The sequence below is a fragment of the Amblyomma maculatum genome, chromosome 11, assembly GCF_055883805.1.
Source record: "Amblyomma maculatum isolate TAMU_Amacu chromosome 11, ASM5588380v1, whole genome shotgun sequence".
Lineage (NCBI taxonomy): Eukaryota > Metazoa > Arthropoda > Arachnida > Ixodida > Ixodidae > Amblyomma > Amblyomma maculatum.
Window position 1 is genome coordinate 163,146,257 of NC_139354.1, and position 15,256 is coordinate 163,161,512.

General features: G+C 47.3%; 1 protein-coding gene across 1 annotated transcript in view; it reads left to right on the top strand.

Annotated features, from left to right (window-relative positions):
• RyR (Ryanodine receptor) overlaps nt 1-15,256 on the top strand; it is a 1,181,579-nt gene that overhangs the window by 787,464 nt on the left and 378,859 nt on the right. Inside the window, exons 77-79 of the mRNA XM_084584752.1 lie at nt 142-277; nt 2,537-2,590; nt 3,318-3,433. Of these exons, the coding sequence (XP_084440878.1) occupies nt 142-277; nt 2,537-2,590; nt 3,318-3,433 (306 nt within the window). The remainder of the gene's footprint in view (nt 1-141; nt 278-2,536; nt 2,591-3,317; nt 3,434-15,256) is intronic.

Here is a 15,256-nt window from a genome sequence, read left to right on the forward strand (position 1 = left end):
ACAGGTGCACATTGTAGTCACCGAGGTATTGTGTACCTACTGATAATATTTGCCACTTTTATAGCTGTACTTGTAGTAGTTTAGTTTCTCTGTTTGGTGAATGCAACTTCTCGTGCTTCTGTGTCCCTTGCTCGCATGTAGCTGTGATGGCCACCCTGGAGTCGAGCATGCCCACACTGGACGACCTCATGGGGCAAGTGGATAAGTTTGTCACAGGCAGTGGCAAGTACACGGAGCAGCCCTTCATTATCGATGTCATGGTCCCCATGTTGTGCAGGTGTGCGCACAGGCTAATTCACTTTATTCTTTTCTTTTGCCCATGTTGTGCAAGTGTGCGCACAGGCTAATTCACTTTATTCTTTTCTTTTGCTGTTTCCTTTTCTCTCATCAGCGACACAAAGGGGGCACAGATTTCTGCTGCTCTTTGCGGGCACTCACATGATCAGGTGCTCGTAGCACTTTCACCACCACAAACTCATGTTGCAAAATGTGTCGTGTTGGCACTATCGATAGTGAGAACAATTTTTGCTGCTTAGCAGTTGAGTGATATCATACTTCAGTTGGCTGTTCAAAAAAGAAGTGTGAAAAACTATGCACGTATGCTGTCACTTTATTTAGGTCTAGTTTATTCAGAGATGAAGAAAAATCCGATGTAATCACCTCTTCTTCTCTCATTATGATTGTTGTTCTTCAAGCAGGCTAGCTTAAGCATTGTAGTCGATCAATACAATGGAAGGAGTGGTTATATTAGTCTTGTCATCCCTTGCATGAACTTGACCTAACTTTGGTTAGAATAGCAGCTTGGGCATGTTGGTTATGCATTTTGAGGTAACAGCGCAGAACACAGGACGGGAGGACAAGATTAGAGGACGACACAACGAGCGCTGACTTTCAACAACGTCGGAGCTCGTTGTGTCGTCCTCTAATCTTGTGCTCCCGTCCTGTGTTCCGCGCTGTTACCTCAAGATGCTAACTTTGGTGTCACAACCATCACTCGGCTATTGAAGCTGGACAGGTGACAGAAGAGACTCAATTACAAATTATTTATCTGTTGTATGCAAACAGCACGTGTTGATCCGGGCATAATACAAACACCATTCCAAAAGGTGAAATGCGCAACCATAATTTAGGCGTTCATAGTCTTGTAAATAAAATTTTCTCTTTGGTGTAAATCTCTTTCAGTGTAATAAATGCAGTGCACAGAGATGTGCGCTCATTAGGCAGGTAAGTGTGCAACAGGTGGAAGCAATACTGGCCATTGCTACTGCAAAACGTTGCGGCCAATAATTTCGTCCCTGGCAGCGCATTTGGTATGCCTGGTGACAGCATTTCCTCATAGTCGATGAAAAGCAGCAAAATTTGTTACTTTGTCCCCCTGCCCCAGCTGCACTGGCTGGCCTTATGCATTGTCTGGCTCAGTCCTCTGCCCCTGGCGATTTCATTACATCCATCTATTGAATTTTCTTTTACCAAGATGCACCTAACAAATTTGTTGTCAAAAAAGCTCTGTATTGTTGACTTGCAATGCTGAAAGTTAGCAGTTTTGTTAGAATGTGCCGTATATAATGAATAGTATTGACAAAATTGTTGTGGGGTAGCAAGCCAGTGACGAAAGGGCATTGCCAGTGATGATTTTTCAATAGTGCTCCTGCCTTTTCTCCATTTTCGCTTATCTGTGGTGTATGCTTAAAGGGTGTCTATAACTTTCAGTGCTGATAAATAGGTTGTTGGCACAATGGACTGAGCAGATGTTGCTCTATCTCTTCAGATCACAGCACTGTTAGGCATGTCTTCATCCGCTCTGGCTCTGCTCTATTATTACAGAGAAGGGCAGAATCTGCCCCCACTGGTCGCGTAATGCTGCAAGACCTTGTTCATTCAATGGCTGCTTTATTCCACTGTTGGGAGTGTGTAAAACTGCTCTCTCGAGGCAGTAGTGTTTGAGCTTCTTCACACATTACATCTCTTTGTGAGCAGCTCGTGAGGATACCACCTCAAATATGGAAGAATGAAATATCAGCTACAAGGTCATTCCAAACATACTGACTGTGGCTAAACATAGCCACAGTCAGTGCAGGCTAGCATCAAATCTTTGCCTATTGATTTGGAGCCTGCCATACACCCAAGTGATGTGCAGTTGAGTGCTAATGTGCAGGACATACCTTGACACGACGACACTTGGCAAGCCCATCCGAATTAACCAATGCAGCCCCAGGGAATCCAAATAAATAAGCATTTGATGCCTGACATCGTTGTTTGGTGGCACTCCGGTGGCAGTCTTAATTATCCCAATTTCCAATTTAGTTTGTATCAAAGTAATAAGGTTTTACTGTACTATAAGTATCTCAGCATACATAATTTCCATACTATGTGTTTTAGGTAACGTGAACTAAGATGTAAATATATGTGAATGATCACCAGCTGCTCTGAAAGCGTACTGTGGTGCATAAATTGCGAATGGTAGCATATTCACAGGTGCTGTCTGGCAGGGAGGGTTGAGGGCGTTGCTGTAATTCCCGGTGTGTCCTCTTCGCAGCTACCTTCCCTTCTGGTGGAGCCAAGGACCGGACAATGTCAACCCCACATCAGGGTAAGGCCAGGACATCAAAAGGCAAATAAATGCAGCCAAATGGGTGCCTGCACAAACCCAGCTGGTAAAGCATGGGTGCAGATAAATTTCTGTGCTGTGAATAGAGACCTTTTGCATGGTGAAGACATATTTCGCAGTATGGCACAGGTGCAACAAGGTGCCTAATGTCTTCCTTGATTGGACACAATGACTTGGCACAGCTTAAAGGGACCTTGAAGTGATGCCTGTGGTCCTATCCTGATGCAACAGATTTTTTATAGAGGGGGGCATTCAATTGACAACAATTTACTATTAATTTTCAGAAATTGCTCCTTGCGACTGCTCGCAAAGTGGGCCACTGGTGCTGGCAGGATAAGGCGAGGTGGCGAGCAGTTTGCTGCATGTGCTAAATTAAGGGGGCAGAGAAGAAGGATGATTTGTGATTGCGAATATCTTGGACGCTAGTGAAACTACGTTAAAAAATATTCCTTTAATGAGATAGTGTGATGGAATACGAATCATTCGTACACTGTCCTTTTAATCACTATCAAACCATGGTCGCTGCCATACACGAAAACAAAGGTGCAATTCTTGAATGGCATAGAACTCTTCTATGTAGTTTCTCAATAGTGTATCAGGGCAGTGTCCAATATTCCAATTGGTAAGTCTTGAAATGTTCCTAACCCCTGACTACTCAGGGATTGCTCATGTCAAGAGCCTTCTACTGGTATTGCTTCATCTTCTCTAGCAACCACATCACCATGGTTACCAGTGATCACCTGACCAGCTTGCTGAAGAACATCTTGAACCTCCTGCGGAAAACGGTCAACATTGAGGGCTCTCCTTGGATGATCACCATTGCAGGTGCGTCAGCTGATTGCTCATTGGTCGATTGAAGGAAATGCAGCTTTGCTGTCCCTCAAGGGATGCTACTTGAGGCACACCATTGTGCCTTCCAACCCTTCCGCATATTTCATGTAAATTCATTTGGTTCACATTCAAGCAGTCTGCTGCAAGTAACTGCGGTAAAGGAAGCAAAAGAGGTTTGCGGTGGCATTTAAGAGAACCGACCAAGGATTGAGGTTCACCAGCCGAGCCAACATTCTGACTAGGGTCTGGGTTTGTCAAGTCTTCTTGCCAAAACATTGGCTCTGCTGAGGCTCCCCTTTAACTCTTGTTCAGTTCTTTTTTTTTCACCTTCTTCTGCTCATTCAACCAAGCATAGATTTAGGGTTTCAAGAAAAGCACTCCACTTCAAAGAACTTGGTGCACTGAGGAGAAAAATTGCTAGGCTAAGCGCAACTCGAGCGCATCAACTGCGTCAATCAGCGAAAGCTGATTAGCATTAGCATCTGGAGTGGTAGTCTTGCTTTGGCACTTCACAGGCCTCGTTGAGTGTCGCCCATTTTAGTGTCCCTATGCTGATATGCATGCGCAGCCTTGTGGGGCAATCTTTGCTGTGGTGGCACACTTCATGGACTCCATGCTTAGACGCTGCAATGCCTGCTTTCTGTATCCAGTGCAGAACTTGTTGCTTGAACACCGATGGACCAACTAGTACAAGTAGATCAGGGCACTCTTTAATAGTTGCCCCTTTTTACAGCTTTGCACCCAGTTCTAGCTCTCCGCAAACTTTCTTTTGAGCAACATACTGCTAAGCCTACAGGCAATATATGTAAAATATTCATGCCAGTGATTTTAGCTTGCTAGATACTGACTTTGCACTATTTTTCAGCAAATGGTTACTGCTCTCCACTTCAGTTTGTAAGCATGCCAAATCAAAAAAACTGCACTGGTGCAATTGTACTCGCTTTATTCATCTTGTGCCACATATTGTCACATTGCCCTGGATCAGCAATTACAATGTCATTGTAACCAAATTATCCTGTTGTTTAGTACATAACTGCTGATTTACAGCTACGCTTTACTCTCAAGCCAGCTTGATTTATTTTTCCACCACTTCCACTTGCATATTTCATGCCTAAATACTAGTGGACTGTGGAATCTGTTCAAAACAAGTTTTATTTTAACGTTAACCTTCATTTCTTCACGCTGCCAAGGGCCGTAGCTATTGGTATGCTATGGCTAAATAAGTAGGGGCGTGCAAATATTGAAATTATTAAATCCGAAATGATACGAATATGCAAAAAATGCTTTCGAATATTCAATCGAATATCTGGACAGTAAAAAAAAAGATGAAAAAAAAATAAACATAGCACGCGCTGTTTGCCTTGTTCATTTCATAATTCATCTGCTATTTGCAAATGCAATTAAAACTACAATTGTACGAAAGTATGTGCCCTGCTGATTTGATTGATTGATAAACTTTATTGGGGAAAATTGGGGTTAGGGGTAGGGGTTTAGGAAAGAGCAGTAGTCGGCAGTGTCTGTCCAGGCGTCAGATGGCCTCAGCAGCGGCTCTGGCCCGCCGCACTAGCATGAGCTGATGCTGTGCGTCCAAGTCGGCTAGAAGGTCCTCCCACTGCTCAGGACAAGGGTTATCTATTTTAGCCATTATGGGGCTTGCCCTACATCCCCATGTTGTGTGGTATAGTGTAGCAATGTCTCAGCATCAGACGAATTCGCTTTTATATTGTGTTGTCCATATGTTGTAATACAGGGCTTTGTTTGGATATGTGTTTGTTTGTAGGCGCCTAAGTGTAGTGGCTTGTTCTCGGCTTAGTGTGTCATGTGGAAGTGAGTACTTTCTACTCCTCTTCCTACAGGCTTTTATTGTTTCCCCGTATGTTTCTGGTGTTGCGAAAGGCTCTACCGATGGCTCCGCCGCCCGGCTAGTGAAACCTCGTACGACGGCATCTACTCTAATGTTACCCTCCACCTCAGCGTCAGGGACCCAAACAATCGTGTGTTGCCTACTTGGGTCTGTTCCATTTAGCTGGCCAGCTAGGAACTTGTTTGCTATGTGATGAATCCTGTTGTTTTGAAAGGCTCGAAAAGGCTCGACAGGTAGCTTGTGAGTCCAAGACTATCCAGTACCTGTGTTGTCTTCGGTTTGCTTCCGAGATTGCTAGGGCTATTGCCACCTCTTCCGCCGTGCAGATGCCTTTGGTTCATATACTTGTTCTGTATATGAGCTTGCCTCGTGAGTCAGTGATCGCGGCTGCGGTCACTGACTCGCCTCTCTGCCTTTGTACCTCACTGCGTCGACGTACATCACAAAATGTTTTGTGTTCAGTTGTTTGTGAAGGGTTTTGTCTATGGCATTCTTTTTGCCGTTATGATTGACAGGGTCCATATTTCTGGGCAATGGTCTGACCATGAAAGTGTCCCTGATGTCTGGTGCGAAATTTTTTTTCTGTGCTATTGTCGTCTTTAAGGGTAATCTGAGTTTTGTAAGGAGAGCATGGCCCGTCTTAGTCTGTTTAAGCCTTCTGATCCGGCAGTCGAGCATAGCTTCGATATGTTCTTCGAAGGTACAATGCATGCCTAGATCGTCAGATTTGCTGTTAGAGGTGTATGGTGGCAATCCCAGAGCCAGTTTGTATGCCTTCCTGATTAGCACGTTTATCTTTTTCATTTCCGTCCTGGTTTAAAAATATGGGCGACTGTAGGTGAGGCGTGGGATGACGAGGGCTGTCACTATCGATATTGCATCTTGTTCCTTGATCCCCCTTCTTTTGTTTGTTATCCTGCTTATTATTCTAGAGATTTGGTTGGTCACAGTAGTAAGAGATTTGATCGTGTGATCACGCTTGCCTCCTTGTAACCACAGCCTTAGTGCTCTCATTTTGTCCGTCTGACGAATCGGGTGTCCGTTCAGGATTATGTCGATGTCTAGTTTGTATCTGCTAGAGTGTAATCTTATGTATTGTGATTTCTCCGGAGAGCACTGCATTCCTCTAGAACGAGCGAAATCCTCAAGTTCTTGCGCAGCGAGTTGTAACCGTTTTTCTTTTTCTCCGGTGGATCCCTTCAGGGTCCGTACTGTTACATCGTCTACATATATTGCATGTTCTATGTGTTGTATGTTCCTGAGTCTTCTCGCTATCCCTATCATGGCAATGTTAAACAGTATTGGAGATATAACTGATCCTTGTGGTGTGCCCTTGTTGGGGGTTTTTCTCGTTTTTGACTGTTAATTCCAATGGCGGTTGTTCTGTCCGTTAGGAACGCCTTGACATACTCGAAGGTCTTTCTTCCACAATTTGTTGCCGAGAGTTACCTGAGTATAGCTTCGTGGCTAATGCTGTCAAATGCGCCCTTCAAATCTATGGCCAGTATGATGGTCTCATTTCTTGTCGTTATTTTGTTTATGACAGTCTCCTTTAGCTGCAGTAGGACGTCCTGTGTGAAGAGCCTGGGCCTTAAGCCGAACATTGTGTCCGGAAAGAGGTCATTGTCTTCCAGATAGTTATTCAGTCTTGTGTATGTGTCCGGAACAAAGCCATCAAAAGATGGTGCTAATGCCGATTGTAGAGATAGCGTGCACTTGAATAAAAAATTTAAAGAAATTAATATGGAAAAGACCAAGGTAGCGTTCAACAGTCTTGGGAAGGAACAGCAGTTTACAATAGGTAGCCAAGTACTGAAAATGGTAGGCGAATATGTCTACTTAGGACAGGCAGTTAATCACGTGCCATGTGCTGAAGACAAGGAGAACAGACAGACCAACCAGACCCGAGACGAAGGACCCAAAGGACCCAAAGTAACCGGACACATACACGCAACCCCCGCCCACCCGCTCGTCACGACCTCGAGCCATCGATCCCATGGAATTTGGTGGCGGATGGTTGAAAAGCGCCAGGGGAGGCGGATCACCCAAGCATCATCGTGTTCATCGTCATCGTGGTGGCAAGCGCATCATTCTCTTCTATTTTTTGTTGAACATCTACACCATCACGTCACCATTGACTTCAATGAAACGATCGGAACGATCGCTCGGTGGCCCCGGGAAGTGTTGCGAAGAAGATCGGCAGTGGCGCGAGAGGAGCCCTCGCGCTAGGCCAGTTATAAAATCATTGTTCATCCTGTCGCCATGTTGTGCCGTCTCTTTGCTTGTCACCACATAACAATATTGCCACACCGCTGTCGATCTTCTGGTGCCACCAAGTAGCCGAATATCTTGGCACGTGGCTGAGCGTCGTCCTTGACGTCCTTTTTTTTGGTTATCGGCAATGGAGATAACTTTCATGCAGCAGAAATTTTTTATCAGAGCTTATCCCTCATAACATTTTTGTTGTCTTCGGCCAATTCTTTCTTCAAGAAAGGTTTTTTTTCAGCAGTGTTTTGCTTCCTGCCTTCATCACGTGTTCTGATAGGCACCGCTTAAATACTGGTCACCTTCTTTCGAAAATAAAAGTTGTCAGTTCAGCTCTCCGTCCTGTCTACCTTCGTTCTCTTGTGCTGCGTCCTGTTCCGCGCTGTGTTCCCAAATATGGAACCTTGAGGTTCTGCGTGGATTACAGACGCCTCAACAAAGTCACGAAAAAGGATGTGTACCCCCTGCCGCGCATAGACGATTCCCACGATCGCCTTCGCCATGCCACTTACTTTACCTCACTTGACCTCTGCAGTGGATATTGGCAAATAGAGGTTGACGAGCGAGACCGTGAGAAGACCGCTTTTATTACGCTGGACAGTTTGTATCAGTTTAAAGTGCTCCTGTTTGGCCTGTGTTCGGCCCCTGCCATATTTCAACGAATGATGGACGCTGTACTCTCTGGTCTGAAGTGGCAGTCATGCCTCGTATATCTTGACGACGTGATTTTCTCGGACACGTTCGACGAGCACCTGAAACGTTAGTGCGCTGTCTTCGAGGCCATCTGATCTGCCGGTCTCTCTCTAAAACCCGAAAAATGCCACTTTGCTTGTAATGAGCTGAAATTTCTCGGCCACATTGTCAGCGCTCGAGGTGTTAGCCCAGACCTAGAAAAAACGGCTGCTGTCGCTTCATTCCCCAAACCAACGGATAAACGAAGCTTGCGTCGATTTCTCGGCCTCTGCGCGTACTATCGTCGCTTTGTTAACAATTTCTCTAAGATCGCTGAGCCTCTGACCCGCCTGACAAAAGACACCGAGCCGTTCTTTTGGGGCGCCGCCCAGGAAAAAGTTTTCACGGAACTCAAGTCCCATCTCCAAAGCATGCCCATACTTGGCTACTTCGATGAAGAGGCTGACACGGAACTGCGCACGAATGCTAGTAACGTTGGCCTCGGTGCGGTCCTTGTTCAGTGGTAGGACGGTGCAGAACGCGTCATTGCTTACACTAGTCTCACCTTGTCCCTTTCCGAAGTTACTTATTCAACTACGGAAAAGGAGTGCCTCGCTGTTGTGCGGGCAGTCATGAAATTTTGTCTTTACTTGTACAGTCGTCCATTTCGTGTTGTGAGCGACCATCACTCTCTGTGTTGGCTGGCAAACCAGAAAGATCCATCGGGTCGGCTTGCTCGATGGAACCTTTGGTTGCAAGAATTTGACGTTACTATCGTGCACAAGTCCGGCAAGAAACACAGTGATGCTGACTGTCTGTCCCGTGCCCCTACTCCCTGCCACGCGGACGGCTCCGACGACGATTCCGCTTTCCTCGGTGTTATCGCAGCGTCCACCTTATCCCAAAAGCAGCGGGCTGACTGAACTTTTGCCCCTCATCGAATACCTCGAAGGAACCGTGTCGTCTCCTCCTCAGCTCTTCAGGTGCGGACTGTCATCATTTTGCCTGCGCGATGGTCTGCTCTACAAGAAGAAATATGGTCCGACAGAAACTGCTTATCTGCTTGTAGTACCCACAACGCTACATGACGAAGTTCTTGTTGCTTGTCACGATGACCTTTTTTCCGGCCATCTCGGTTTTTCTCGCACATTGGCACGGATACACGGAAAGTACTACTGGCCCAGGCTAGCTGCCATTGTGCACCGCTACGTCCGTACCTGCCGTGAGTGCCAGCGGCGAAAGACACCACCCATTAAACCAGCTCGGCTCCTGCAGCCTATCGATCCCCTAAAATTCCCATTTCAACAGGTCGGCATGGACTTACTGGGCCCATTCCCAAAATCCTCCATGGGTAACTGGTATATAGTGGTTGCCACTGACTACCTAAGCAGCTACTGTGAGACCAAGGCTATTCCCCGTGGTACCGCTGAGGAAGTTGCGCATTTCTTCATTCACAACATTGTACTTCGTCGTGGTGCCCTAACAGTTGTCTTAACTGACAGAGGAACATCGTTTACGTCGGCACTCACGAGTGAGGTACTTCGACTCAGTGGCACCATCCACCGCAAGACAATAGCCTATCATCCTCAAACTAATTTACTGACTGAGCGGCTTAATAAGACAATTGCCGATATGATTTCTATGTATGTAGATGACGATCATGGGAACTGGGACCGAATTCTGCGGTACATCACGTTCGCATATAACACTGCGCTCCAGGAAACTACAGGCTTCACTCCATTTGATTTGGTTCATGGACGCGAACCCTTGACCATGCTGGATGCCATGCTTCTTCCAGATTCTGCTCCCTCCACTGTTGTGGGGGCTGACCAATTTATTCGTGACGCAGAAGCTGCACGCCAGCTTGCCCGACAGCGAATTCGGTACCAACAAGCACATGACGCCCAGCGCTACAACCGACACCGAGAGGTGACTTACACGCCCGGCGACCAAGTCTGGGTATGGAGCCCAATACGGTTGCGAGGGCACTCTGAAAAGCTTCTGCGACGTTACTTTGGACCTTACGAGGTGCTGCACCGCCTCAGCGCGGTGAACTACGAGGTGCTACCACAAGGCACTGTCCGACCCTCTCGGCAGCCGAAGTACAGTGAACTAGAATATTTTCCAGTGAAGCGAGCGGAGGGGGCAGCGCCTTGCTACGCGCATCATCGAGTGTGCTTCCTGAAGCGGCGGCGCTGTTGTCGACCACTCTTGAAGGCAGCCGGCGGCGACGGATCAGAGCACACCCGACGGCGCTTCAGTTGTGCGCTGGCTTTTCGTTCAGTGTGGTTACATTGCACGAGTGTTTTGATGTGAGTGTATTAACCATGAGTGCAAAGCAACGGCTCAACCACTGCTACGCCCCAGGGTGCAGCACAGGATACGCAAGAACACAAAACGCGCAAAAGTTGTCGCTATTCAAGGTGCCTGCTGATCCTGAGCGCAGATCCACGTGGGAGAGGAACCTACATCGAGGCGACAAGCCGCTAACCGCAGACTGCGCGGTATGTGAGCTACATTTTGAGCCATGCTTCATCGTTAGGGATTATGTGCACCGCATAAATGGCGAGGAAGTGCGAATTCCACGCGGGACACCTATGCTTACCGCAGATGCAGTCCCCACAATTTTACCCAGTCTGCCAGCTTATTTGAGCAAGCTCCCCACTCCCAAGAGGAATGAGAGAAAAAGGAGTGGTGAGGACGATGTCACACCGCGAAAAAAGGCACGAAGGCAGGTTACAGAGGTGATTGAAGATGAACCTGTCGAACCTGCGGCCAGCAACGAAGTATGCGCGGCAGCAACTGTCCCCGCGGTGAGGAGAATGGAAGTCCCAGGGAAGCGATGGATGCAGCATGAACTTCAAGACACAGATGGAGTATGTTTTACATTATGTGCTCTCGACTCGCTGTCAGGTGAGGTGACCGTGGAAAAGGCCGTGTTCTTTATTGCAGACAGTGCTGGTGCCTTGCATACAAAGACGTTCCTGGTGGGCAAGCAGGTAGCGGGAGCACCAGTGGCAACAATGCAAGATGCTGTAACCACAATGCAAGAAGCGCATCATTTTCATATCTGCAAAGGTGCAGCGTCAAGGGATGAAAACTCCCTGATGACCAGCCTAACAGCAAGCTTGCAAAATCAAATTGAGTACAAATCAAGAACAGCATATAGTACTCGCTGCCAAGGCAAGGCAACCAAAGATGGTGCTTCATGCGTTAGTTGCAAGTACTTAAGAAAAGCGCTTTTTAAGCGGCAGTCACGCCTGAAAAGGCGTCAAGAAACGAACAGCCAAAATACTGGTTCGCGATGTCGCGGTCCCGTTTCCAAGAAGCTGCAAGCGTGTTCCCGAAAAAAACAAATGGCTTTTATCAAAGCTAGACAAGCTCGCAGTGGATCTTCAGGAAATGAAAACTAAGTGCGATGCAACAGCTGAGGAAATACTTTCTCGGAAAATAAGCTCCTTATCACCAAAGCAGCTTCGAAGCATCCAAGAGAAAAAGCCCACGAGGCATGAAGTACGATAAGGAGTGGATGCTTGAATGCATATTGCTTAAAATGAGGAGCCCTAAACTGTACCGGTATATGTACCGGTACCGGACACGGCATGCGTCAGGCTGAGAGACGCGGTGGCGCCACTGGAAAATATTCTAGTTCACTGTAGCCGAAGTCTGAAATTGTTCACGTTGCCAGAATGAAACTATATTACAATCTTTAAACCGTTTTAGGGTCCAAACCAGAGCCAGAGACATTGCCGTATAACTTGCTCCGCTTTTCCATTATTCTCCTACGCTTGCGGCATCTGGTCGATGCCCCTTGGAAGGGGAAAGGAGGCAATGCCACACCGCTGTCCATCTTCTGGCGCCACCAAGTAGCCGAATATCTTGGCACGTGGCTGAGTGTCGTCCTCGTTTCTCCCGAGCTTCGCTTGATTAAAAAGGGCAGCTCGGTTGTTCTGCTGCTTGCTACGTGTGTTGGTGACAATATATCTTACCCTTGAGTATGCATGCAGTGATTGAGATTCATCAACTCACTCACAGCATTATACATGCCCGGTCAACCACTCCGGTGCAGCCATTCCAGATTGTTATCTAAAAGCCTATGTTATTGGTGCTACTTCACGTGACACCAAAAACAAGGTGCTGATCATGATGATGCCATTTTTTGCAACGAGGCACTCTCTCTTCATGCAACAGGGTGGCCATGTGGTTTAGTTGGTTTGAATCAAGCATAATGCAACCAACGAACAAAACGGAACACATGAAGAAGGAGCACACAGGACAGCGCTGGACTAACAACTGAAGTTTTATTGGAGAATGGTAAAATCAGGAAGCCAAACGACACATGCGTATCAGCGCGTTACACCCACGTGATGAGACCCCCTTACATGCTCAACCAACAGCCCCCCCCCCCCTTCCCAACCAAAATGCATCGACACAGGGAAACTTCTTTTTACTTTTTCCGCCTACACGCGTACACTGTTTTTTATCAACCTATATTCTTTATCCGTAAGGAACAGAGATGGAGCGCTAACGCACTTATCACTGCCTTGCAACCTAATGTGAAAGGCTTCCGATATTTCCCTTTCCTCTTTGCTCTTTCCTTTTCCTAGTATGGAAATCTTGTCTAAAGCCGGCACGCAGTCTTTACATTGTGTACAGTGACGCGGAAGGTTATTTGGGTCTGACACACTTTTCAAGGAATTATTGTGTTCGCGTACCCGGTCATTCACACATCTACTGGTTTGGTCGGTGTAAACCCGGCCGCAAGAGAGGGGTATCTGGTACACGACACGTGTGGAACACCCGACAAACTTGTTCAGATGCTTGACAGTGCAGCGGTTGGTATCTTTCCTTTCTCTGCCTTTCGCAGTTCTCGAGCACAGACCAGAAAGCTTACTGGGTGCAGAGAATACCACAGTCACGCCGTGCCGTTGCGCCACTTTCTTGAGATTATGTGAGATGCCATGCAAATAAGGCACTACCTCGACTTTGTATGCTGTTTGGGAGTCTGTGCATATTGTGGTGTTCTGAGTCTGCAACTGACTGATGTGTGCAATTGCGAGTGTAATGGCCAAGCATTCAGCCTCGGCAATGCTAGTGCAGTGGATGGAGGCGGCATTGAATGTTGAGCGGCGAATGTCAGTGAATACAGCAGTGCAGATGTGAGGAATGTCCGGATTGTGTTAAGCATCCGTGTAGATGATGTCCTGGCATGTATAGTACTGTTTGGATAAATATGAGACACGGGCTGCGCGACAGCCTTTGTGGTGTTCAGGATCCATATTTCGTGGGAGGGGTTTGAGCTCGAAGAGACTCCGCAGATGCGGAGGGATGGCTATATGAGTATGAGGTGAGGGATCAGGAGTATTGTAGCCCATTGAGCGCGAGAGATGAGTGCCTGTAGATGTGCGGAGTCGACGTTGTTGGCTGGATAGGTGCGGCTCTATGATCTCCTCAACATTGTTATGAATACCTAATTGAAGGAGCCGAATCGTGCTGGTATGACGAGGTAAATGGAGGGCAGCTTTAACGGCTGAGCGATATAGGACATGTTGCTGGGCGAGTTGGTTATTCATAGTCAGAGAAAGAGTGCTATAGCAGACAACAGACCAGGAAGAGGAGGACACACACATGTGTGTGTGTCCTGCTCTTCCTGATCTGTCGTCTGCTATAGCGCTCTTTCTCTGACAGTGTAGGACATTAAGTTTATTGATTTGGGTTTTGGTGATGTGATGGTAGTGGAGGTGGTAAGCTAGTCGACTAACGATAAGGGCGTCTACGAGTCTTAAAGTGTCTTTTTCCTTGAGGCCATGATTGCGGCATGAAATGCGACGAATGAGATGTGTTATCTGGTTGATTTGGCGCTTCAGGAGGTGTATGGTGTAGGTGGCTCTAGTGTCCTGTTGAATGGGAAGACCCAGCAGTCGGAGCCGTGGTACTTTGGGAATTGGATCGTTGTCAAGGACTACAGTGATGGTTGGGGCACGTGGGGAAGGCTTGATGTCTAGGAGCTCAGATTTCTGCGGTGCACACGCAAGACGCCTGTGTATATGTGTGGATAACATCTGTAGCGAGTTGCAAAGTATGTTCAACTTGGCCAGGGCAACCCTTAGTAGTCCATAGTGTGATGTCGTCTGCGTATTTTGCGTGCTGAAGGTCAGGTATAGATTCGAGTATTCGGGCTAAGGGAGTTAGGGCGATGTTAAAGAGGATGGGTGAGAGGACTGAGCCCTGTGGTGTGCCTCGGTTGGGTAAATGGATGATCGGGGAGGTGTAGGAACCGAGTGGGATATGAGCCGTGCGTTTGGTTAGGAATGCCTCAACGTAGCGCCAGATGCGTAGCCCGCAGTTAGTTGTGGCAAGGGCAGACAGAATGTGGTCATGGCTCACGCTGTCAAATGCCTTTTGTATATCAAGTGCAAGTATGGCCCGTGTGGCATGTTTATGGAGGGTATTGTTTAGGATGGTCTCTTTCAGGTGCAGTAGAATGTCTTGGGTGCAGAGATGTGGGTGGAAGCCGAATTGAGAGTGAGCGAAAAAAGCGGTAGATTCGAGTTCAGGTTGAAGCTGTCTATGGACGTGTTCATAGAGTTTGCCAAGACAACTTGTGAGAGAAATGGGGCGTAGGTTGTCTAAGGAAAGGGGTTTCCGGGCTTAGGAATGAAGTTGATTGCAGCATGTTTCCAAGAGGCTGGTAAAGTGCCCTCCCTCCAGTGTTGGTTGTAGTAAGCTGTGAGTTGAGAAAGAGATGTATCGTCAAGTTTTCGAAGGAGTTTGTATGTAATTTGATCGGGCCCGGGTGCAGTGCTACGAGTGATGTGGGCGAGGGTGGCCCGTAACTCCGCGGTGGTTATGTCCTCATCCAGCCTTGGGTTAGGTGGGGGAGGGGATGAGGGCGTGGAAGAAGGTGGGAGGGGGCGAAATGTATCGCTGTGTTAAGTATTGAAGGATGTCTGTGCCTTGTTGTGCTGTAGTGTGAATGAGGCGGTGCGTGTTGATGCCTGTCTGTTTGGTGGCTG